We start from the raw sequence: 22,903 nt of genomic DNA on the forward strand, positions 1-22,903 counted from the left end.
TTTGGATACCATTTTACGTATATTAATCGTTTCCTGTCTCACACCATCATTTTAAATCCTCTTTTTCACTTTCACCATGGAAAACACGAGCATCCGTGTTATTTGTCCCACTGTTTAACCCATTCACTTCCATTCACAAATTCATTCGGGAATTGAAAATATGACCTAGAGCGCCATTCCCGAATTTGTTCGGGTTGTTTTTTCATGCTTTGATGCCAATTAAGCGCTGGCCATGAATTCTGGCAATATTTTTTTCTTTTCCACAAGGGGGCAGCATTTCCCCTTTTATATGTTACCGCTTTGTTCCAGCTTCAGCTGTTTTTAAAGCGCTATATAAATCAATATGTATGTATTGCATTGTATTTTGGACAGCCACCCTCATTTCAAGCTCAAATAACTCCAGACCCATATAACTTAGGGCATATAACTTTTTTTCTGATGAAAGAAGAGAGTTTAAGATGTCTTACGCTACATTGAATGTTTATGTAGTCCTAAAACTTAATATTCTGTGTGTCCTGCAATTTGAGTGACAAAAAACCTTGGCACTGGAGTAGACACATTTTTGCACGTCTGGCAGTGCAAATCTTGAACATCGCAGACATTATAGCGGGCACTGACATCTGCTGGTGGGTCGAAAATCATTTCTATTATTTTTTGGTTTTCATATCAGTCATATCATCAACTAGATAATTAGCAGTAGAACGAGAGCCAGCCTTGGTCATGTTTTATTTATCTCGACTTGCAAATGCAACAACAAGGTGGATGGAATTAATCAATCACTAGAATCGATAACATAATGCCAGTCAAGTCTAAACTAGTTGACTGTAACCAGCAGAGGGGGGCATTACTCCAGCAATCACAATTGCTTGTAGTTCAAATTACATTCCTCATGAGTATAGGCTTGGGAGTATTTTTTTTAATCGGAGGAGAGAGATCTACAATATCTGATCAACCCACCGATTCATCTTTCCTTGGAACCCAAACAGAAAATATGGTTTTCTTGTTTGTGTCAGCCAATCAAAATTGCGCTTTCCGCCAACCGCCGCCCCAACAGAAAATGAACAGAAAAAAGCGAGAATATGTATTTAGATTTATCGGCGAGCCATATGCAATCATCAAAAGAGCCATATATGGCTCGCGAGCCATAGGTTCCCGACCCCTGATATAAAGCAATATGTATATTGAGGCCGATTGACCACTCCAAATTGTCCCTAGGTGTGTGTGTGTGTGTGTGTGTGTGTGTGTGAGAGAGTGACTGTTGTACGTCTTTGTGTGCCCTGCGATTGGCTGGCAACCAATTCACGGTGTCCCCCGCCTCGTGCCGAGATAGGCTGAGATAGGCTCCAGCACCCCCCGTGACCCTAATGAGGAATAAGCGGTACGGAAAATGGATGGATGGATGGATGTATATTGAGTGACAATGACAAAAACCCTGGCACTGGAGTGGACACATTTTTGTACGTGTCTGGCAGTAAATGAGTTTAAAAAAAAAACGTTTTCAATGATTATCTGGTTGGAAATCAGATGAGCAATTTGAAATTGCTTCTGACCGAAAAATATCAGGCATCAAATCCTGACATGTGGCCATTTTCAGAATTGCATGCAAGTGGTTGACCCTGTCCCCCAACCACTGGACACATTTTGTAACAGCAGTTACTTATTTAGGAAAAATTACACTGAATGTGTTCTCAGGTTGGATTTGGATCCATTTCTCTCCACCCGCCAGTCCAATTCTTGTCCAATGTCCATACATTTGACACTCGGTGCTAAAGAGCCCGAATAACAACAGTAAACAGGATTGGGGAGGTGTTCCAGGTTTATTTGAAAACATACTCAATAAATATAGCACAGTGAGAGGAGAGGACAAATGAAAATAACTTGCCGTGAATTCTTGTGCAATTATCGGTTTCTTCCAAATCGGGGACATGGGTCACATTTGGGCTCAACCTGCATGAGACGTTTGTGACAATTGGTTCATCCACAGCCCTGCTGAGGATACTTCTGTTTTTGTTTTTTGGTGGCAAAGACGACATTTGGGAAACGATTCAACATGCATATAAAACATTTCAAGACAAAAGGGGGGAACATGCTCGGTCTTTTGGGGCCATTTATTCTTGTGTTATCGCACAAAATTTGGCCAATATCCCCCTGAAGTGATGACAGAACTTTGCTGGAATGAACACTTCTTCAAAATGGAAGATTTGGACTTTGCAATGACCGCAATTGACATTGACGAAAAACCAAATGAAAGATAAAGATAAATGTTCTTTGTTGTTCCAAGGCTGCATACAGAGTCAACGTTAGCATATTTTTAAGCATGCAATGTTCGAGGGATCATAAAGTTTGGTGGTGGTTTTGCTTTTTGTGGTCTTTGGGCAACGCAAATGTAGCTAACTATGCAAAATCAACCTAGACGCGATATCTCAAAAACAAGAGCTACTTCAGAGAAACTGGTGTAATTTTCAGAGTCAAGACTCCTAAATTACCCAGAAAACGCCAAAAAAGCATTTATTTTTGGTTGTCTCTGCCACTGTTATCAGGATTGATGCAGTCACTTATAATGTGAAAATTTCACATTCGAGTCACTTCTGAGTATGAGAATTTTGATTAATTCGGGATAATTTCCGGCTCTCCCCTGTTTGGCTGACGGTCGCTTAGCTCGTTGTCCATCACTTACGGAAATTTCCGAGCTGAACACCCCGCCGTCCGCCCACGCATCGGAATGTGGCGGGGTGGATGTCCCAATACTTGACGGGGTTGGCAAACAGGCTGATGCCGCTGTACAAGTTCTTTTTCTCGCTGAATCGAATGGGGCAGAAGTCGTTGACGCCCACGCTGGTGATTTTGTTGGCGTGGAGGAAAATCACCTGGACAGACAGACGGAGATTTTGGAACAATTTTTGCAATCACTCCAATGTCTGAGCGGGAAATTCATCCCAGAGCGGGAAAAAAAGATGACAGCTGCTTATAAAACTGGAAAGTTCGACATTCGTTTTTTCCGCAAAGTGCCACAATAATATTTGCTCTTGCAAGGAAGCCTTTCACAGTTGCTTGTCTTTTTCAGAGGTGTAATGGCTTAGCACGAGATTTTTACAGAAATTGCAGGAATTAGTCATTGAAAACAAAAGCTTCTGAGACTGTTAAAAAAATAAAATAAATCAGAAGGCACCCTGAGAGCAAAGTTGTGCTTGGAGCGCCACCTAATTTGATGAAAAACACTCAATGAGGTAAGGCCATTTAATAAAGTGAATATTCCATAAAACCTATACACACAGCAATTTCTGAAAGTGACAAAATGCAAATCAATGCTGGAATTTATGTGTGGGTGAATACAATGGATCACCTGAAGGTAGCGCAGAGAGCTGAACCCCGCCGGTACTTTTTTCAGACTGTTATTGTCCAGGTGGATCTCACGAATGTTGGGGATGTTGGCCAGACTGCCGTTCTCCACAAAGCGGATTTGGTTGAAGCTCAGGCTCAGTCTGCCGACGCCAACACAACATGTTTATACACATCAGCCAATCGGACGCACTTTGACATGGTCCAATTTTGTTTCCCTGTTGTCACATTCAGCAGAACGCTTTTTGGACACATTTTCAAGTCAGTCAATCAAGAAATGTCAAATGTCATTCCACAATGAAAGGTCCTATCCCGTAAATAGGAGGCAGTAAATGAGATTCATCTGAAAAATTCTTTGAAACATTGGAAATAAAATAAAACAAATAAAGGCAAGAAAAATAATTTAACCCATTCAAAATTCCATAAATAAATATAAAAATAAAATAATAAATATGTATTGATTTCTATTCAATTAACTCATTCAATGACATTCCTGAATTTATTCGGGAATTGAAAATATGAAGTGCAGCGCCATTCCCGAATTTGTTCGCGTTTTGGCTCTTGTGTGTGTGTGGGGAGGGGGGTCCTGCAATTTGAATGAAAATGACAAAGACCCTGGCACTGGAGTGGACACATATTTGCACATCATATGGCAGTGAATAAGTTAATATACATGATATATACATGAATATAAAAATCCCAAATGTAAATGTTTATTTCAAAAAGAAAAACGTCTGTGTAAACTCTCAGTCGTTTCGCTTCTTATCCAATAAACTTCGTCAGCAAACTAAAGCCTTACTGGTAGTTTAGGCCCTATATATATATCCCTACTGTCCAGACATGGCAATGCCGGACTCTTTTCAAAAAGAAAAATAAAGTTAGATACAATGCAAAAATCTTATAATTACATGTTAAGTAGTATAAAAATCCAATTTATTGCACAAAGGGATTTTCGCATTTTGATTTTTATTTGAATGCTCAATTTCATTGGCTTAAAAGGCATTCGATCCGATTTTGGCCTCTGCAACAAATGTGTCTTTGTGGCCGAGTAGAGCGAGCGGTTTCCTCTTTCTCATATTTTCATTTCACAGCTGAAAAAAACAATTTGCCTGTCGAGTTAATCAAGGGTTTATGATGCCAATGGTCTCGATTTGCTGATTTTATTTACATGTTTCCTATGGTGGGATCGACATTGCTTAGAGGTCAACCATGTTGTTTTGAATTGGACTTTGCTTGCAGTGCAACTATTTTTTTATAATTTACCATATAGTATATAAATTATTTTAGGGGAAACTTTTCACCTTTGCAGATTTTTATATCTGATGAAGTCTTCCACTTCAACCTTGAAGATCTTGTTGTAATCCAGGTTGAGTTCTGTGATGGAGGAGGGCAGGTCTGAAGGGGTGGAAAAATAATAATAAAAGAGACAGAGGGGAATTGGAACTCAACCATTTATTCGTTTGAATTAGTGGCACCGCAGAGGTGGTACCTTTGGGCACGGCCGTCAGCCTGCTCTCGGACATCCCCACATAGAGCGTGGCAAGGCCATTGAAGGCTCCCAGCTCGATGCCGCTGTTAGCCAGGGGGTTGGCGCCCAACTCTGTTTCAGCGCAACAAGTCACAAGTGAGTCCAGAAAAATATAAGATGTCTTCCACACACACATCCATCCTCATCTACATATATTCTAAAATAACATTTTTGTACTGTCAAAATGGTACAAATGTGTGCCCACTAATAAGAAGGAATTCATTATTCTGCTGCGTTTTGATCATGACTGGTGACTTCTGGTCGAGACACTTTTTTGATTGATGTTGACTCAAGTAAGTCTCAAGTCCTAACCTTCAGGGCCCAATTTGCGATGGCAAAAATCATGAATATGTACGCTGCGATTAGCTAGCAACCTGTTTGGGGTACGCCTTGCCTACTTCAGATGGGATAGGCTCAGACAACCCACCGCAACCCTTGTGGGGATAAAGCTGATCAGAAATGGATGAATGGATGTATTTTATACATGCTAGCCTCATTGACGGGCTATCACAAATTTGCATTCCAGGGGATTTTTTTGTGATAATACTCACAGGCATAGAGTTTCCCAATCTGTCACGTGTCAACACCAGATTTTCTTTTTTTTTTTGTTTTTAAATCAGTCAATAATTATGTTTGTTAATCGTTACTTCAATGTCAGAATAATCGATTCATCACCCGTTGTAAAAGTCAAATTGTACGACTTTCTTGATTCAAAACATACAATCGCACTTAAGACAATCAAAATCTGTTTGTTAGTTGCTAGCTCATATTAGTTGTAAACTCATATTAATAATTAGAGTTATTTTAACCTTGTTTCCATTCTTTTTTTCATCCCTCAATACGATCAAAAACATAATCTGCAGATTTTCTGATCTTTTTCCATGATACAGTATTTGATTCATGAGGTGGCCTCAATACTCGCCACGATCGCATCCTGGCGGCTTGCCAGGTTTGAGCACACTACACAAAAAAACAACAAAGTGCATCTGTTTTTGATGCTTTGATGTTTTTGATGCTTTGACATCTGTTAAAATACCACTGATCTTTTTATGCTTAGGGTTTAGTCAACCCACCGCCCCCTTTTTTATTTCAATGTATCATCTTAACTGAAAACCAACCATCCTACAAAATCCTTTGGAAAACCGCTCTCCGGTAATTTATGAGCGAAGGCATTTTTTCGCCTATTGTTCATGCCAATGCTTTCAAATGAATGACACAGACGCCGAATACAAGGACTAAGATAACCCCGAAATCTCTGCAGTATATCAGAGGCGTAACAAGGCCTTCATTTCCTGTGCTGCTTGAAAGTTAGTGACACAGACTTGGAGGGACGGAGTTGGGGTTATTTATTTTTTGTGGCACCAAAACAGAATGCTCAGACAAAGTTGACCAAGCAAATATGTTTTTCTTTACCATCAGAAAGAAGAGGGGCAAGGTTGTATTTTATTTATTATTGTATCTATGCTTTTCTGTGACTGTAAAGTGTCCTTGATACCTTTAAAAGGCACTTGAAATAAAATGTATTATTATTATTATTGTTTCTATCTTTTTCTACTATTTACTGATCAGCAGAAGAATGCTCATTTTAATCCGGTACACTGAGAAGGGAAACATCTCAAACTACAGTGGCTACGTCTGTGTAAACTCTCAGTCGTACAGGAGTGAGATGAGAAGGTTTCTTCAGCCGTCATCTGTACAAATTTGAAGGTTTCGGACATTTCGCCTCCTATCCAAGAGGCTTCGTCAGCGAACTAAAGTCTGACTGGTCGTATCGGCCCTATTTATATATCCCTAATGTCCAGCCATGGCGGCGCCGGACACAGCTATGATAGGTCCCTACTCTCAGGTTGGGGGGAGCAGAGGACCACTCGCTGTGGCCCCACTGATTGTTCCTACATTCCTGACTAACGACTGGCCCATTTCCCCCACTCCCACCGGTATCACCTCATCAGCATTACGAATGTTGCCTAACCTGTTTTGCCTAAGCAGGCTATTGTATGAACGATCCAAATTGAACCTCACCCCACCAGACCGGTTTAATGAAGGATTTTGTTGTTTTATAAGAATCGCTTCTTCTACCCCCCTTTCAAACCATCTATGTTCTTTCGCTAAGATTTTAACCTCATTGTCGTCAAATGAGTGGTTGCTAGCTTTTAGGCGAAACGTCCGAAACCTTCAAATTTGTACAGATGACGGCTGAAGAAACCTTCTCATCGATACAGTGGCTACGGTTCCGTGGTCCTCTGGGCCATGTGTGAAAACAACAATTAGATGTTTGTTTATTTGTGGATCCCTACCGAGTACATGGAGCTTCTTGAGGCCTTTCAAGGCGTCCCTTTGGATCCTGTTGATTTTGTTTTCGTGGAAGCGCAGCTCGATGATGTTGGGAGGCAGATTGGCCGGTATTTCCGTCAGATAGTTGTAGGAAAGGTAGAGAAGACGCAGGCGGTTCATATTCTTGAAGGCATCTGGGTGGATCTTAGAGATCCGATTGTTGATCAGGAACAGGCCCTGTTGTGGAAGAAAGCGCATCCCATCAACCAATCAAAAAGAAATCTATCAATTGGGGTTAACCTCTTAACAATAGACTCTGGTCTCCGCAGTTCAGTCCTTTGAGACACTCTACATCATTTGTCCCTACATATTTTCCCATTTGAGTGGTTAAAGCTGACCTAAAAAATCTAGATGACAGTCAGAGTGGCGTGACCTGTGCGAGAGTTTTTCATTTCATTCCTTTCAATTTTGTGGCATTGCATTCCGGACTTTAGGACACTATATGAAAAGAATATATGGTGTAAATAAGAGACAAAGAAGAACGTTACAGTCTGCTGTCAGAAGCGTACAATTTAAGAACAAATTTAAGAACCTCCATTGTAGGGAATCTGTCAGACTGGCCAATTGGTATCAGTGTGTAGTATAGGAGCCTTTTTTAAAAAAATACATGTATTGTAAATTTTGCGTATCGGCACTCAGCGGTGTCGAAAGTAGTTCCTCAGAAATGGTCACGCATCTAATTATCTGGCATCTAATTCAAGGCAGATAGCATCCAGGATTGGTTCCCATTTGACATTGAGTGAGATAAGTTGATTTGCGTTGGTCCCCTAAATATCCTTTTTTGAACCACTATTAATTCCCACCCCCAGCGAATTGGTGATCACATTTGTATCCATCCGTATTCGTGGCCAAACCGGTCAGATCCTTTGTCCAACTCCAAAGAAAACACGAGAAAGGAAACGGTACTTGTGCCTCGAGCCCACGGGTGGCCACCACGGTTTGTTTGTTTTTTCTACGCCAGCTCATGAGTGGAACTACTAATTACTCGAACCACTCCATAAACAAAACATGTGTGCATCGATACAATCGGCATGACTCAAAGCCGAAATATTGCCAGGTGTCCCCCCACACCCTGTATGGGAGATGTGACTCATTTAGCTTCTCTTCCGACAGAGCCACCAAACCTTTTCAAATGCTTTTTTTTCCCCAATTCACGAAGTGTTTCTCTGGAAAGCCGTTTGCGCACATTCCAGCTTGTACGGCAATTCCGCTCACAAATAAAACCACGAGGGCACATACTAGTGAGACACTTGAATTGTCTTATAGGTAATGAAGACAAAAGAACAGACCAGTACAAGCGCTATAAGCAGGGACGCACAATAATGCGTGTGTTGTGTTTTGCTCTCAGCAGAATTTGTGAGTATAGTTTTGTTTTCTTTGAATGCTGCTGTGCCGATGACCATTTTGTGGTCGACGTTCGTAGCCACAAGCGGACACAAGCCAGTGTCTTATTGTGCCGGTCCCAAGCCCAGAAAAATACAGAGGGTTGGGTCAGGAAGGGCATACGACGTAAAAGCTTGGCCAAAACAAACATGCGAATCAAACCTCTGAAAATGGAGGACACTGATTCGCTGTGGCGACCTCTTGCAGGGAAAAACCGAAAGGAAAAGAAGAAGTTGTATTTTGCTCTCACATAAAGCTTGTCCAAGCCTTTAAAGTCGTTTTCCTTGATCTGGGTGATGTCGTTGTTTTGGAGATCGACCATCAGGATGTCACTCGGAAGCTTGGCCGGTACGCTGATCAGACCTGTCGGTGTCGTTACATTCAATGTATGATATATTTTGGGAAGAGTGGAACTTTTTGTCTTTTTCCTTGAATTCCACATGATCATTTCAGTAATTGTTTTATATTTGCTTCAAATGGTGGTGACTCACAGCTCCCAAATCAACGTTGGGTACGGGAAGCCACCGATTAGAGGTTTTCAATGTAAATAACTTTTGGCTTTTATGTGTACACACACACACACACACACACACGCACACACACGCACACACGCACGCACACGCACACACACACACACACACACACACACACACACACACATGCATCCTTACCTTGATCGGAGCACTGTACTACTCTGGGCGAACAATGGCAGCCCAAGGGACAGTTGTCGTATTGATCGTCGTCATAGTTATTATTGTCATCGTTGTCATCCTCTGAATCGGCCATCATGACGTCGTAGTTTCTCATGATGTCCATGACGTTGACGTGCTGGTAGTGTTTGCTGCTGCCCAGCGTCAGCATACAGAGCAGAAGGACCACCCTCATGGTGCAGCCGGAACAGCAATTAGTGTTATCTTAGCCTGGCCGGAAGGAAACAACATAACAAATGAATCTTTGTTTACCTTGACATTCGAGCTGCAGTTCATATTCACCAAGCACCCAAAAAAGGCATCTGTTGGCTTCTTACATGGTAACAACCCAATATAAGCCACATAATACCTAACAGTACAAGTTGGTACAAGTTACTGACTCATTCAACCAAGCAGTTCGAAGGCCTGAATAGAAAAACAAATATAGCACAAATCCACATCTCAAAAGTCGAACCAATGCCAAAATGGAACATGATACGCATGACTTCATTCTTAAATGTGCAGTTCGGAGATCTTAATGTTTCCACATATTGAACAGCATGACAAAAAAAGGACAGAATCCTTAAATCTACAACCGAAAGCAATGCCACAAATTCAACAGGATGGGAGTTACTCAATCCCTAAAATTCGTATTCCAAGCTATAACCCCATTTAGAAGCCGTTAACACTTCCACAAATTCAACCCAATACAGGCTTTCAGCATCCTTAAATCTGGCCTTTCAAAGGTCTAAGCGATGCCACAAGCTACATACAAGCGAGTCAAACTTTAAAAAGTGACGATAAAATGTAACTATTTTCAGATGTTACTTCATGATTCGTAAAGTCAGGTAGTTCAAGTCAAAGTCAGGCTGAGTCTTTTATCGTTTCAACCTAGCATGTCCTAAAACGTGACTCTTTTATGGAATCCTTTATTTTTACCTGCGTTTGCAGTGGCGACCTGTCAGGAGACAGCAGAGCAAAAAAATTAATACTAAAATAAGCAAGCTAACACCGGGTGTGGCAATCATTTCATGTTCCCTTGCTAACTTTTTAACTCATTCACTGCCAGATGATTTGCAAATACAGTAAAGTCTCGTTATATCGATATTCACGGGAGTCCGAAAACATCGATATAACCGGGACTATCGATATATCCGACCCTGCGCGCATGTAATTTTCTCCTTGCGTTCATAGAAATAGTATCGTAATAAGCGGTACTATCGATATAACCGATATCGATATAACGAGACTTTACTGTATGTGTCCACACCAGTGCCCTGGTTTTTGTCATGTTCACTCAAATTGCAGGACCCACAGAATATAAAGTTCTAGGACTGCATAAACATTCAATACAATGTTAGAAACCCTTGACTCTCTTCTTTCATCAAAAAAAAGGAGTTAAATCCAAAATTATATGGGTCGGGAGTTAACTGAGCTTGAAATGGGAGTGGCTGTACGAAATACAATACATACATTGTTTTATATAACAACAGCTGAAGCTGGAACAATGCGCTAAGATGGACAAAAGGCAAAAGCTGCCCCCTCGTGAAAGGCAAAAAAACACTGCCAGAGGTCTGACCAGCACTTGATTGGCACCCCCGCAAGAGAAACCAAAACCCGAACAAATTCGGGAATAGTGCTCCATGTCACACTTTTAAATTCCCGAATAAATTCAGCAATGGCAGCGAATGAGTTGAAATGGGGATATTGGGATGAATGGCATGAATTTGTGAATTATTTTGTTGTGTTGTTTTGTCGAAGCGCTTCAAAGCAGTTTGAACTTTGGAGACAGAGATGTTGACTAAACAGCTGCAACTGAAAGTGGGGTTATATTGAGGAGGGAGTGACAATTGGGTAGAGTAATGCCACATGTGTTCTACAGATAAGCTATTTAACACACAAACAATATAAATCAAGTGTGACTTAGTCATGTGACCTGAGACTCGCCCCGCCTCTGTTGCCTTGATCGTGTCCCGTTGAATCTACTGCATGCGGTCACGCAAACACATTTTTTACCCCACTTGATTTCGTTAACCTTGGCGCTGGGACTGTTATTTGTTTTATGATTCCTGATTAGCAGCTCGCTCTTGCCATGTTTAGTTTGAGTATTGCACCAAAAGTGATGCTGTGCAGCCAGGTCAACGCAAGTAAACGTCATTGTCATTGTTTCCATCCATGTCGAAGGACTCCGTTTGGAAATGAGTGCTCCCGGCAGCCAAGGCAAATGTTTGCCATGCCACTACCTATTCGCGGCGGGGGTGATTTATGGGACTCCCCTCGCCGCCCGCTGAGACCCTGACATTGTCTGCTCGCCGCGTCTGCGCTAATCTTATTGGATTCTCTGGGCTGCCGAGTGTTGGTTGGGTCTGGCCACAAGAATGTGCTGCTGCTGCTGTTTCAGGAAAATAGCGACCCATCGCTATCCCACTGTGGGTATACATACTGTTCTGTAGGATCCATGCAGACCAGCGTCGCTCAGTCAGAACAACATTAATATTTTTGGATAGTTGGAGGCCCAAAAAGAAAACGCGATGCCAGAAATTGACAAAAACACTGCCTCCAGTCAAGGCTGTATAATCAGTCGTCTTTCCCATGGCTCCAAAAGGGCAAATCAATAAAATACTGTTACTGCCACAAATTTACAAACCTTGGAATTTGAACATCTCGAAACTGTTGGACAAACAGAACAGGTGAAGCCCTAAAAAAACCTATATACTTGATACTTGATACCTTAAAAAAATCCAAGGAAAATTTGGTTTAAAAAGAGTCATAAAAACATCCTCAAGTCTATGTTTGCATCTGGTTGCATTTTCCTTTGTTTATCTGCTTTCTCTTGCCTCAAAAAAGGACCAATCAATAAAAACTACCACCACAAATTGATCTCAACCCATACAACTTTGAATATCTTTGAAATTGTCTGAAATACCCAAGGAATCCAAATAGATAATCAGAGTTCAATTTTTTATTGTATTTTCCTTCGATTTTCTTTTTTAACATGTAGTGTCAACTCTAAGACGAGGCTATTAAAAAAGTTAGCAAGATGGGACCAATGAATAAAACCTGGTCACCACCGATGAGGAACTATTTTATCTTGAACAACTCGTAAATTGTCCGAAACATCTTTGATTTTGATTTTGACTGGATTAAAAAAACAGTATTTTGTCATCGTCGATAAATACTGTTCTTTTAGACTTTTGTTCTTTTAGGCATCCATTCCGATCCCTCAAAAATGCAAAGCACTCACACATTTATGGAAATTCCCAAGGAAATTTGGGTTCGAATGGCAAGCAAATATTCAAAAAGTGGTGATTTTTTTATCATTCGGCTCACTTTAATTTTTACAAACGACGCCATTTTCAGGAAATTAGTTATGAGCTCCGACCAAGACAACTTCAAAATCAATTTTCCTTCCTCATTAATGGGAACATTTTTATTAAATGTTTGCAACAAATGACAATAACATCTAACAGCCAGACCATTTTGAGGTTCCTCGGGACCAAAAACAGGTTGTGTACCATGTTTTGAGAAACTTTCAGAAGTTATTAGGCTAAGCGAGCTTGTTTTTTCATGATTTAATTCATCGAGGAATTCATCATGTTGTGCTGATTGTATTCTCGAAAGATTTTTTTTTGGCAGGGTGTACACAATTAAACAAGCCAAAATAAGAAATCAACTAAAACTCGCTTTTAAGTGCGTGTGAACATGTTGGGTCCGTGACCTCATGAAACACTTCAACCTAAATAACAACTCCAGGTCATCGGCTTTAATGCATTCTGACTTGGAACAGTTTGAAGCCGCCACAACCACCACCCAATTCCTGTCATGGCCAATTATTTCCTTGTTAAGTCCACGAAATGGCTCAAATCCAATGGAGGCATTTATCTGCATCTCCAAACGTCCAACTCGCTCATGTTGTAGATTGAGTTAAGTTGGTTCGAACAACTCATCAAATCAAGGCTACTAGTTTTCAGGCGAATTTGTCCTCCGTTGTACTGCAATTCAGTACAAACCACACTTCAAAATGTCATGAAAGACCACAGCAGTCGTCATCCTACCTTATCCCTCAGTGGCTTTTTGTTCTCGATTAAAGCCCAGGCAGTGAGCGCAGCAGCAGCACACTTTCCGCTACACACGACGAAGGGATGCAGCCCAAGTCAGCGCAGAGAACAGCATCCCCCCTTGTCTCAGCAGCAAGGACAAAAAAAAAAAAGAAAAAAAACTTGGAGAACACCCCCACTGCTTCGAGCTGTGGTCTCCTCACTCCGACACCAGAGCTTTTCTGGCATCTGAGGATATGAGCTGCCCTTTTGAAGCTTTGCCAAGCTAGTTTGCGCATTAAACTAAAAAGGCCGCTGGTGGCGCTCCTACTTCCACCGTCTCGGGGTTGTCAGCATAAAAGTTGCTTGAACATACCATGAAACTATTTGTTTTGTTTCAGTCATTTTGATAAGCAAACAAACAAAGAAATGGCTATCAAAGAATAATATTGAATGAACCTTCATTAGCAGGACATGGCAAAACCCAAAAGGCACACAACAAATCTAAAACTATCCACATACATAATTACAATACATTTTTTTAAAGAATCTAAATGATTGCCTGAACACAAATAACCTCAAATAAAAGTCCGATAAATGTACAGTATCAGCAAATAACAGGGGTCAGCAACACTCGTGGCTTCCTTGGAGTGTTTACAAAAATGCTTAAAAATGGAAAAAGATGTGGGTGGGGCTAAATATATTTGTGGTTTTAATCTGGTTTCTGTAGGAGAACAAACATGACAAACATTATTAAGGGAAGAAACATTTAATCATAAAGGCTTATTGTGTATTTATAGTCAACTTGGTCATTTTGCTCGTCGGCTAATATAGCTAATATCGGTCTGTGTAAGCTCTCAGTCATACAGGAGTGGTCCATCGATGAAAAGGTTTCTTCAGCCGTCATCTGGACTTCTTTGAAGGTGTCGGACGTTTTGCTTCTCATCCAAGGGGCTTTGTCTGCGAACTAAATTTTTGCTGGTAGCCCTGGCCCTATATATATATCCCTACTGTCCAGAGGTGGCGGTGCCAGTCCTCTGCTATGATCGGTCCCTGCTCTCAGGTCGGGGGGAGCAATCTTCGCGAAAGAAAATAGATGATTTGAAAGGATAGTAAAAGAAGCTATTTTTATCAAACAGCAAAACCCTTCACTAAATCACCATGGTGGTGTGAGGTTTAATTTGGATCCTGCTTACAACACACTTCTTTGATCGTTACCACATAGGCTGAGTTATGCTGATGAGGTGATACCGGAGCAAATGGGGAAATCAGGCCAGTCATAGACCATAATCAGTCAGGACAATAGAAGTAATGCTACCAGCAAAATCTTAGTTCGCTGACGAAGCCTCTTAGATGAGAAGCAAAACGTCCGACACGTTCAAAGAAGTACAGATGACTGCTGAAGAAACCTTTTCATCGATAGCTAATAGAGATAAAGCGTGTGTTGCCTTCATTACAAGACTCGTGCAAGGCTTTCATTATTTTTTTTTGCGGCTTTGATATTTATTCCCTTCCCACCTTCAAATCCCATCTCAAAACCCACCTATTTAAAATTGCATTTTCTATGTAGCTTTATCTCTTGTTTCTATTTCTAACTATTTTATTTATGATTGTATCTCTGCTTGTCTGTGACTGTAATGTGTCCATGAGCGCTTTGAAAGGTGCTTGACATAAAATGTATTATTTATTTATTTATTTATTTATTTATTTGTTTATTTATTTTTGTGGTTTTGGTCCAATATGGCTCTTTCAATATTTTGGGTTGCCGACACCAGGTCTATACATACCATAGGTATTGTCTAAACGTATACACATATGTGAAAATGAAAATAAGCATGACAGTCAGTCCTATTTTATATATCCAAAAACATTATAGCAATTATAGTTCCTATATATTACTCACATAACGTGATCACAAATATCGTTTAACCGGCTGTATGATAGCAGTCTGAAATAGAGACTATGGATCTGGTCCATACACAGAATTGAATCTGAACAGTGCCAAAAATGTCAGCCGCATTGTATGTCACTAAATCGTTCAGCTGTACATTGTTCAACCACGCCACACATCTGTACATTTGATGCTTAAAGGGGGGGGGGGGGGGTACAAAAAAGCAAGCAAAGCGGCTCGTCTTTCGTCTGCACCTCACATGCCCCTGTTTTCCTATTTCCATCCCCCTTGATTATGTACCTCTCTTTTCTGCTGAGGCCAGCTGGAATATAATCACTCCCCACTCCACCCACCACCCCCATTACGCCTTACCCGAGGCACAGCCCTTAGGCGTCACTAGACGGAGCACATGTGCCCCTGGTTTGGCACTCACAAGAAGAAGAAGCCAAAAGGGAAGAAGCTCAGCTTTTTTTCTTTGCATTGCTTTCATCTCTCTTGGGGAGTTGGGGGGCAGTCATACTTTCCGAGGCATCTGAGAGCATCTCAGGAGAAAAGCTTGAGATCCACTTAACCAATTCCATGAAACTTCCACTTTTACGAAAAAAAAATGGGAAAATGTGTGCCACTGCTTGACTTCCAAATTTTGCCAATAGCAAAGCACATACAACCAAAAAAACAAACAAACGGGGAGCCAGTCAAGATCAAGGCAGACTCCAAGATGTCTGCCTTGGCTCTGAGCCCTTTTGACCATCAGTGAACTGGTTGTCACTCAAGACTCACATTGCACCTGCGCTTGACATAAAAACAGCCTCATCTTGATTTCCGTGCCTTATTTTTCATGTTTGGGAGAATGGGTCGATAATGTTCAATATTTTTTCCAATTGAATTTCAGGATTTCCTTTTCTTTTTTTTTACGATTTCTTTCATTATCATCACCTTGCTGGTGAGCATTCAGACAGACGTAGAATGGACTCTGTGCCAACCGATGTCCGGGCACTTATTCACTGCTCTTTGTCTTGGATTGGATTGGATTTGCCTTTATTAGTCTCGCAGTGGAGAAATTTACTTCTCTTTTGCTATGTGATTGGTTTTTGCTCTGTTACTTTCTATCTTGTGTTTTGTAATATTCCCTCGTTACTTCTTGACGTACATTGTGATTCACATTCGCCATTGCTATGGCCGGAGTGACAGCATCTGTTCGCACTCAATCCAAGCCTCGACTGCGATGGCCCGGCGACTGGTCCAAAGTATGTCATGTACCCAAGGAGGACCTCGGCATTCGGAAAGGGAGCATCTGGAATGGTCCTTGAGAGGATTGTGGAGCTTTATACAAGACGTTGTCTCACTCCTTCGCGTAATCGCTTTGACAGATGTAGCAGTGTGGCTTTCACAGCGCAGCTGAGAAACAACATGTGGGTGGCAGTAGCAAAATATTGCAACAAGACAATTTTTTTCTTGTTGTTATTGTTGTTTCTTTTACGGGCAAGTCGAAAATCGTTTAATCCGTCACAAAAGCCAAATACGATGGTTCCATCTCCCCAAAACTCTTTTTCAAAGGTCTCAGAGCCACAAGTGATGTAATAAGTTAAACAATTAGCTTAATTCATTACATCAATGATTTTGCAGCGACAAGGAATCTGCACGCCAACTTGACTTCATGGTTGACTAGTTCCCTTTTGCTCTGAATACATTTCAGTCCCCCCCCTCTTTTCCCCCCCAAAACTGAGTGACTGCCTCTTCCTAAACACTTTTCACTCACATAAAACAAAAAAAAACAACCAGATATTAAATCTTGAGGTGACAGGATGACACACAGCATCCGCAGGGGGAAGTTTGAGTGTTTTAAGACTTCATAGATTTGCTCTTGTGTTATTTTCATGATTGGTTAAATATGTATCAAATGAACAGATGTTGAAGAGGTGCCTGCCAGTCTTTCCTTTCAATTTCTCAAAGTGATGTTATATGATCAGCTCTCATTTCTCGACGCTTGGAGAGTGAGAACAGGCTCCAAGGAAAATATATAGGAGATGGTCTCTCACATTTTTTTTTCACTTCTAGTATATTGCTGTCATGATCTGGTTGGCGACCAACGGGGGGCGCTGCCGGCCCCGCCTGCACCTGCACAGGTGCTGGTCGTCCCGATCAGATTGCGGATAGTGACGTCAGCCCTGCCTGCAGCCTCGCAGGTGCTGGTCGTTTAATCACTGACACTTAAAAGGACACCCGGCACGACCATCCGGTGTCGGTTCATTGTTTGCTGCTTGTTTGCTGCATGCATTGTGTATGTGTTGGTTTAACTTTGGCGGACTTTTACTTTTGGTCTTCTTTTGTTACTTTGTATTTTTTCCATTCAGATGATTTTGATGTTTTACATTTTGTTCCTGCTGACTTTATTTTAATACAATTTGTCAAACAACCTCCTGCTCCCTCCTGCCTGCTTTTTGGGATCCGCACCCGCCATCACCACCTTGCAAACTGTGACAATTGCGGGTGGGTCTGAGATGAACAGGGGTTGATTTTATGTTTAAGTTAATGGTGCAGTTTGTGAGAAGAAACCCAACATGGAACATATAGGATGGGACAAGCGCTAGTGAGCCAGGCAGCAATGTATGATGGGAGTTTACACCGGCTGCCAAAATGCCTGTGAAGCTTTGCAGGGCATCTAAGAAGATGGTGCTGGAAGTTACCATCATCCTAAAGTCTGTGTAGCAATTAAGGCCAAACCACTAAATCCATAGGCGTCTCTGCGTAGAGTCACAAGTGAATCGTCATTTGCAACACACGCAAAAAGTCTACCTGGCTGTTTTTCGTTTTCCTCTAATTGGAATTAGTGTCAGGTGGAGCGTGCCTTTATTAGTGAGTAGATGTGATTTCTGTAGAAATTGCACGTGAATGCTGAAAAAAATAAAATTTTTAAACAGAAACATTTGATTTTGAACTAAAAAAAATTATCAGGAATGTGATGTGACCTGCAAAAATTTGAAAACCATTTTTTAAATAATTAATGTATCTATTTATTTGTTTAGTTATTTTATTTTTTTACGGTGACAAAAATTGTTTGTGGCAAATGTGGCAAATCTCTTAGAAAACGCTTTTATAACTCAGGTTCCCAAAGCACTTTACACTCTTACCTCATTTACCCACTCGTAACTTCCTCAAGGACACCTTGACAACCACTGAGCCAAACTGGATATCAGATTTATTTGTTTATTCATTCATTTTTTTCGGTGGGGGTTTTGATTAGTTACTGAGGAAAAAAAATCAAATCTGTGGGATGGGGTGAATTAATGGGATTTTTGCGGGGAAAATATTACACATTTTATTTTAGCTCTTGCGCCTGTTCCTGTGGCTGAAGTCTTTCCTGAAGTGTAATGATTTCCATTTTTCTTTCTGAGTAGTTTCGACATTGTCTACAATACATATTTCTGAAAAAGTGATGTTTTGATTTTTTTTCTTGCTTTTGTTTTTCTTTCACTTTGACATGCAGTAAGTTCAGTTCAGTTGACTGATGCAGTCAACGCTTGTATGTTTAGATTGATGGTAGATAATTACATCATGAGTGCAAATCTTGCTCCACCCGTGACACTGTGACGACAACAACAATGATGACGGCGATAATAACAATGATGATGTTGACAAAGTGTTGGATTTGAGGCTCCACTCACAGCAGTTTGATACCTCGGGAGACTATTTGGCGCGTGACCGATTCCAAGGTTAAAGGATGATATTTTCCCAAACACCATCTAATGAGAGCCTGATGTGATGCTGGCAAATTTGATCTCCTTTTGTATCTTCTGACTCGAACGGCTATTAGAACAGCGCTTTATATGCTGCCGTTGGCTGTCCTTGTCTTATTGCAAAAAAAAAACAAGGAAAATGTTTCCACATGTCAGAGCGTTTTCATCACATACATCATGTACATATTTGAAAAGCCACTGTTTTGTGATCTCGTATGCTCTGTCTCCTGGTAGCATGTCAAAAAGGAACATTCCTTCACAGTTTTTTAAAACCACAAACTCTCTGTCCTTACAATAAGTCCCCAGAAATATTTGTTAAAGATAATTTTATAAATAATTATTGGTTATGAAGTGTCAATGTTTTGATGGATTTTTCAAGGCCAACACAATTTAGTGTTCCATGACAACATAAGCACCATGCTACCTAAGAACTACCTAAAACGGCTCGCTTTCACAATACACAGTTTATTTATTTAATGTTATTTTATTTATTTATTTATTTATTTATTTATTTATTTATTTATTTATTCATGTAATTATTTATTTAATAATATATTTAAATTATACATCAATTGATTTGTTATATTTGTGTTGCTTTGTGTAAGCGGGTTCGGTAAATGATACAACTTCTGGATAGAGTTGAGGTTCTTTATTAGGACGGCTGTGTTGGTTGGAGGGAGAAGGCAATTGACATGTGTGGCTCTCGTAGGCTCTCATCAGACTGACTTGGAGCAGCGCGCATGCTCCTTTGATCTAAAGCCAGGCATCACTAGTAGAACATGCAAATACGATTTGCTCATATCATTACAGCTCCCTTTCTTAATTGAATTCTTTACTTTTAACAAATGTAATGAATTTAATTATGTCAGTAATTAGCAAACTTAAACTTGAATAAAGTATTTCTAACTTTTGCAACAATAAACCGTTACCGTCTCTGTTCGTTGACTTGCTATGGTTGGTTCTTTGAGAAGATCTCGGCGTTTTCTTCTTAAAACAGCACCTTCCTCTGTCTGAAAAATATGACCTTGGTTGGACCTGATGTGTCTGTTTTGTCTTTGTACCGGACTTGGTCACCGGTGTGTAGTTCAGGTAGGTTCCGTGTTCCTCTGTCATGGTAGAACTTTTGTTTTTGTTTCTGTTGTTCTTCGATCTTCCTCACTTTCTCCCCTTCCTTTGTCTTTAGCAGGTTTTCCGGGATGGGTAAGTTGGATCTCAGCACACGTCCCATGAGTAGCTGGAAGTGTTCTCTCTTGATGGCTCTGTTTAGATCTCTGGGATCCAGGCATATTCTGAGTTTTCCATTCTTTTTGTCCACGACAACAAGGGAACTCACCCAGTCAGTCGGCTCATCAATTTTCTTTATCACATGCCTAATCTCCATGTTGTCCAATTCTGATTTTAGCTGATTTTGAAGAGCAAATTGGACTTTCCTGCATGGATGTATCACTGGTGGCACACTCTTGTCACATGGCACATCTCAGCATATCTCAGCAGTCTTGTTTTTGTTGAATCTGTGTGCATTTCTTTCCACTGCATCCACATTGCAGCTAGAATCATTTAGCAACTCTTTAGCCTGTGAATTAACAGTCTCAGCGGCTCTACACAGTGCTCAGGCTTTTTCCAGGTCCAGATCTGATTCTCTGAGTAGCCTTTCTCTCAGTTTATTGTCTGTAATGCCACACACTATTCTGTCTTTGATCAGTGATTCTGTTAATCCACCGAACTCACATGTCTTTGATCTGTTTCTCAGCTCATTTGCATATTGGTCAATAGTTTCTCCAGCTGTCTGTACACATGTGAAGAATCTGTGCCTTTCAAACGTCACATTGCGTTTCGGAATGCAGTAAGCTTCAAACTTTTCCATTATTTTTGACAGCTTCATCTTGTCATCCTCAGCATCAAATGTGAAGTTATTGTAGACCTCTAGAGCTTCCTCTCCCACAACGTGCAAAAACATGGATGCTTTCATCTTTGAATGGCTTTCATCAGCTCCAATTGCAGACAAATACAGTTCAAAACGTTGCTTAAATCTCTTCCAATTTTCAGCCACGTTACCTGTTAGCTGCAGAGCTGTGGGTGGACGTAAAGCTTCCATTTCTGCCGTTTTTGTTGCGCTCTCCACTATAGTAAGGGAGATACGGTGTTGTGGGATCCAGAAAAAAACACAAGACAAGCAATGTGATACGTCTTGACTCAACAGTGGTTTACTTCGAATGCCCCGATCTAATGCAAACGTATGTGCACAACAATTTCCGGTCCAACGATCTAAATCGGTCCGACACGAAACACTAACCGAAGCAGGCGTTCCATGTTTAAATAAACATTTTCGATATATATCATTTGTAAACCAATAGAACTACGCGAATGTAACCAAAATAGGAAATACGATAATTTACAACCTGTCACATACTCCCCCTCAAAATAGATGTTGTCCCCAACATATGTACTAGTAAATACATAAATGCGCTGGACGACGTGCCCAAAACAATGACGCACGGTATTATGAACTGCATCCAAATATGAACTATAATAATGAACAGTTTACAGACTGGAACTCTTTTCATACATTCTGTTTACATTATAACAATCAACAATTCACAGACTGGAACTCTTTTCATACATTCCGTTTTACTTATACAGGGCTCATCGGGGTCTTCTTGTTTCCATCTCACTGTTCTATTAAACCGAAGTGTCGATTAACCATTTCTGTAGTATTTCGTGGCATAATAGGGGTGTGCGCCATACATCCAAGGCATTGTCTGTTCACCATGATATGGTACTGTCCCTACATTGTAACAAGATGGCGAACCAAGGCGATCATACGTGAATACCTTGGGTCTCCTGTGTTCTCGTCGTGGCCGTTGATTTCCCCCAATATCAGGATTACTGGGGGTTGGCTGGGGAAAAGGGGGACACACCGTCACAGGTGAATCATTTTCCGGACCAATGTTGCCCTCCTGAGGTTGGTCAACTTCCGCAGCTCCCGGCTCTGTCCCCGGCAGTTCATTCCCCAGTTGATTGTCATCATGGTGGGTTGTCTCCACGAAGCTCACGTCCCGCGGTTCTGGTGAGTCTGGTCGGGTGCTCTGGCGATGCAACACTGGATAATACTCATCCTCCTGATCATCCTCTTCCGGATCCATTTCCGGCATCTTGTTCGGTCGTTGCCGAGTGGACTTTTCCTTGGACTGGGACTGTAGTGAAGTCTCTAATGGCAAATGATCACATGGCAGCAAGAGATTGCGGTGGAGTATCCTAGATCTGCCCTTCCCCCTCTCAGGTTTCAGCTCATAAACTGGAATGTCTTGGCTGACTTGACGAACCACTGTATGAACAACATCCTCCCAGTGGTTTCTCAGTTTGCCTGAACCTCCGCGTGGGGTTAAGTTTCGAACCAGAACACGATCACCGGGCAACAGGGTAGAATACTTCAGTTTACTGTCATATAGTCTCTTACTCCTGACAGCAGCTTTGTTGTTATTTTCTTGCGTGATCGCATACGCTTCCTCCATGCCCTGTTTCCACTTCTTCACATAGTCCTTCTGGTTGGTGTCACCCTGGTTAGAGTCTGGATTCAAACTAAACAACATATCAACTGGCAAACGTGGTGAACGTCCATAAAGTAAGTAAAAAGGTGAAAACCCTGTCACCTCACTTTTGGTACAGTTGTAAGCATAAACGAGTTTGTTTAGTGAGTCTTTCCAGTTACTCTTTTGTTTCTCTGTCAGTGTCTTTAACATCTGGATCAGTGTTCGATTAAATCGTTCAACCTGTCCATTTCCCTGTGGGTGGTAGGGGGTTGTCCTTGAACCCGCAACCCCACAATATTCCTTCAGTTGAGCAAAAAGTTGATTTTCAAATTCACCACCCTGATCATGGTGAATTCGAAGGGGGAACCCAAACTTTAAAGCATAGTCATTAAAGATTTTGTTTGCCGCTGTTTTGCCAGATTTGGACGTTGTAGC

At 41.1% G+C, this 22,903-nt stretch overlaps 2 protein-coding genes across 2 annotated transcripts in view; one reads left to right on the plus strand and one right to left on the minus strand.

Annotated features, from left to right (window-relative positions):
• The window catches only part of cenpp (centromere protein P), a 69,543-nt gene that overhangs the window by 26,358 nt on the left and 20,282 nt on the right, over window positions 1-22,903 (plus strand). The gene's annotated exons all lie outside the window — the stretch shown is intronic.
• On the minus strand, window positions 1,799-13,533 carry aspn (asporin (LRR class 1)). Its single transcript, XM_089010787.1, has 8 exons — window positions 13,329-13,533; window positions 9,256-9,504; window positions 8,835-8,947; window positions 7,165-7,378; window positions 4,829-4,939; window positions 4,641-4,734; window positions 3,344-3,482; window positions 1,799-2,867 (listed from the first exon to the last, which is right to left on the minus strand). Exons 2-8 carry the CDS (start codon window positions 9,467-9,469, stop codon window positions 2,670-2,672), a joined length of 1,083 nt encoding a protein of 360 aa, XP_088866913.1. The 5' UTR covers window positions 9,470-9,504; window positions 13,329-13,533; the 3' UTR covers window positions 1,799-2,669.

This window comes from Hippocampus bargibanti, linkage group LG12 (assembly GCF_051943395.1).
Source record: "Hippocampus bargibanti isolate YZ-2025 linkage group LG12, ASM5194339v1, whole genome shotgun sequence".
NCBI lineage: Eukaryota > Metazoa > Chordata > Actinopteri > Syngnathiformes > Syngnathidae > Hippocampus > Hippocampus bargibanti.

Excerpts from the sequence above, each read along its gene's own strand:
- aspn (XM_089010787.1), bottom strand. The coding sequence starts at position 9,469 with ATGAGGGTGGTCCTTCTGCTCTGTATGCTGACGCTGGGCAGCAGCAAA. Across the intron at positions 8,948-9,255 it reads AGTACAGTGCTCCGATCAAG|GTCTGATCAGCGTACCGGCC; the intron begins GTAAGGATGCAT and ends CGACACCGACAG. Across the intron at positions 2,868-3,343 it reads GCTCTCTGCGCTACCTTCAG|GTGATTTTCCTCCACGCCAA; the intron begins GTGATCCATTGT and ends CTGTCTGTCCAG.